The sequence below is a fragment of the Bidens hawaiensis genome, unplaced genomic scaffold (assembly GCF_021521415.1).
Source record: "Bidens hawaiensis isolate Kalapana, Puna unplaced genomic scaffold, B.hawaiensis_p1.1 tig00000888_1, whole genome shotgun sequence".
NCBI classification, from domain to species: domain Eukaryota; kingdom Viridiplantae; phylum Streptophyta; class Magnoliopsida; order Asterales; family Asteraceae; genus Bidens; species Bidens hawaiensis.
Window position 1 is genome coordinate 5,086,432 of NW_027491051.1, and position 3,595 is coordinate 5,090,026.

Here is a 3,595-nt window from a genome sequence, read left to right on the forward strand (position 1 = left end):
TTAAAAACATTTGAAGCCAGGGCATATAGACAGAATAACTATTACTGCCAAGACAACAACGATGGAAAAAACTATAAGTTTCACTTTCATATTCTCAATCCACATTTTCCTCTTCATCTTTGTTCCTTGTTTCTTGAAATCTTGTGCCTGGAATATTAACAATCAATTTTGTATAATCAAACCATCCCAAAGGCATGTTTTCTTGCTTAAAAGTGGTCAATATCAATGTTGTTTTAGACAGACCTGATTGCGAAGGTTGTCAGTTTTATCAACCAATAGTTCAATCTTTTCTCCACGTTCAAGAACCTAAACACAAGAAATATTATTAAAATAAGACACAATTTCCATTTGATTTCCTAACAAGCATACCCTTGTATACTTATGAAATGATGGAGTTTCTATGAAGGTATTATGCACAAAAATGCCAAATTAATACGAAGGTTATCCAAGAGTTATCACTTGGACTAACTAGACGAAGGCAATGGACAAACAAAATATTACTCCAAGAAGATGCAACCCGTTTGATTACATAAATGACCATAAACCGAGCTAAACATCATGAGATTATAGAGTTTATAAGAAAGCACGACGCAAAAAAATGCATGGAGTTGATCTAATAGTTAGTGTTTGGAATAACTAGACATAGAAAGGTGTTACTTTTATTAGTGTATAGCAATGGATATATACATATCAATGGTCCAAATCAGATGACAAATCACCAACTATCTTATCCTTAGTTTAAACTTTAAACTCAATGGGCTTTTCCCAATCTTATTCGTTTGAATTTATTATATTAAAGAGTCAGTGAATATTTGATTTGAGTAATTTACGTGTTTAATTAGGCATTTAGATTTATTATTACACAATCAATATCAGTTTTCCGAAATTTTCATGCTTCCGCTTAGAGTTTACCTTCTCAATGTTCTCCATCATCACTCCCTTTACTTCAGAAACTTGAGCCTTGACCTTAGCAATCTTGCTAATTTCTTCAGGATGAGAGACACAATATTGCATTTGTTCTTTCATTTTGGGTCTGAAAATAAAAAAAAAATGCTAGAAACATTCATGAAAGTATATTTAGGTATCAGTCTATAATTTGCATGTGCATACGTACCCAAACTCTTTGCTCAGGCTCTTAGCACCAGCAGTTTTGCCTTTGCCTGCACCATATTTTTTAGAAAAATCATCTTTAGTTCGCTCCAAGAAGGCAATGGGGAGTTCCCTTCCGGCCGATTCAACAGCAACAACACAGTATGCTGCAATAGCCAATGGAAATCTAATTAAACTATATGCGAATGCATTATAGATTTACTTGTTAGAGATTTTAATTCATTATCCAACTAAACACTTTTAAAACCATTTTTCTGCATACATAATGTAGCAAAAAAGCCTTATATAACATAGTATATTGCAAGTATTGACAGGTATCACCCTACTACAAAAGCACATCTTTTTTTCTTAGTATGATCTTGTAAACGAGTTTAAAACACCATGCCCTTCTTACAATAGATGTCTATAACAGCATCCATAACGGGTGGCACATAACCCGTTTTTGGTTGTTTTTACACGAAACAACCATCCTCTCTCTCGCCTTCACATTTTGTCCTCTCTCCAAATAAGCTAAAAGAATCCCCTATTATAGGTACTCTAATAATTAACAAAATCTTGTCATAGTCCAACATGGTCTTATAAGAATAAGAGCCAAAACATAGCACATACATTGTTCTCACATTATGCATTGCATGCTTACAAACTCATATTGCAATCTGAATCCAAAGAAAAACTACCAAAACGTTTCGAGATTATGGCAAAAAAAATCGTAAACCTGAAGAATGATCATCATCCTATGACAACAAAGCATGGTTTTGCCTATCAATAAAGGATTATTCATTTCAACATGCATGCTAACATATATTCATAATATAATTGAACTCACTGTATCCTTGTTCACGGAGGAAATTAAAGGTGTGGCCATCGCAATTATAAGTGAAACGATTAGTCGTTGTAGGGAGTTTTTGAAGACATTGAGCGGCAATGGTGTGAAAATTCCCGGAGAACTCCGTGTACTCGGCAAGGACGACCGTGCCTCTAGCGACCAAGCTATAAATTAGAGATCCTTGTGCAGGCATTTTCGTATCATGGATATTCAAATAAGTGGAACCAAATATAATCCGTCGATGATAAATTTCCGGGTAATCTGAAAATGAAGATTCAAATGTGAAGAGATTGTGTGGATGGACAGAGAGGAAGGCATGAAAGATTTTGTGAGTGTGAGATAAAATCTAGGAAAATAGTTCCTTTTGAATTATTACTATTTTTATCTTGTACAAAAAAGAATTTATTTCATAAATTAGAAATTACATTCTTCCAACAAAGTTCTTGCCAACGTATTCAATTGGTCTAACTTTGATGCTCAAGCGACATTTTAGTTTCGAGTTTTCTTCATAAAATTATTGGTTTCTTAGCTCCGGATGCCGTGGACCTTTTGAATTGGGTTCAGAAAGTTGTGTATAGTAACGTATCAGCCCATAAGAATCAAAACTTTGTTTTTAGTCGGATTGGGTTTACTATCCAAAAGGGGTTGCAGCGCAGCTTGTTGCCCGCTTACCTGCCACTTCATTGTAAATCGTTTGGATGTTTCTATGAAACTAATGCTTAACTAAGAAAAAAAATATTAAAACTATTTATGGAAATTTAAGTAAGTTATTATAGTAAATAAGTATTTGGTTAGAAACAAAATGGTATAAACGAAATTATTGTTATAAAAAACGAATTATAGCATAAAAAATAAAAAGTGCATATTTTTCATTTTTAGCCAATATTACAGTCTTAAATGACGGGAAAAAATGGTGCAAAGTTGGTAAAACAAATGATGCAAAAGTTATTATAATGTATTCCCTCCGTCCCATTATAAGTGTCATGGTTTAAAAAACATAAAATTTAAGGTAGATTGAATGATTACTTTTTTGCTTACCAAATGATAGTAATGCCCTTGGAAAGTGGGTCCATCAATATTGTTTATTAATGTTAGTTGTGTGTGTTTAAGGGTAAATTTGGAAATTGACTAATAAATTTTGAAAGTAGACACTGGTAATGAGACAAACAAAAAAGAAAATATGCACACTTATAATGAGACGGAGGGATTAGTAAACATATGATGCACAAGTTATAAGTTAAAGTTATTAATTGATGTACTCTAAATAAATGAAAACTGAATAATGAAAAAGATACTATATCCGTTTCATTAAAGTGTCTTACCTTTTTTTACTAAATGTCAATAATGTCATTGAAAATTGGGTCAATCAATATTGTTTGTTAGTTGTGTTTGTTTAAGGGTAAACTTGAAATTGACTAATAAATTTTGAAATTAGACATTTATAATTAGACAAATAAAAAAAGAAATATGAACATTTTTAATAAGATGGAGAGAGTAATAAACTCAACTAGGGCCTACAGACCAACACCTTGCATTAAGGGTATTTAGGTCCTGTTTTGACAGTAGTTTATGTAAAACTATAAGTCAAATAATGAATAACAAGTGCATTTATATTTAAAAAAAACAATAAATATTATTATAATTTAAGGCATAGTTATT

General features: G+C 32.0%; 1 protein-coding gene across 1 annotated transcript; it reads right to left on the reverse strand.

Annotated features, from left to right (window-relative positions):
* LOC143544188 (putative vesicle-associated membrane protein 726) lies at nucleotides 1-2,374 on the reverse strand. Its single transcript, XM_077036345.1, has 5 exons — nucleotides 1,937-2,374; nucleotides 1,115-1,256; nucleotides 913-1,033; nucleotides 244-306; nucleotides 1-147 (listed from the first exon to the last, which is right to left on the reverse strand). The coding sequence occupies exons 1-5, from the start codon at nucleotides 2,127-2,129 to the stop codon at nucleotides 1-3; spliced, it is 666 nt and encodes a 221-aa protein (XP_076892460.1). The 5' UTR covers nucleotides 2,130-2,374.
* Between the last annotated feature and the right edge of the window lie 1,221 nt (nucleotides 2,375-3,595).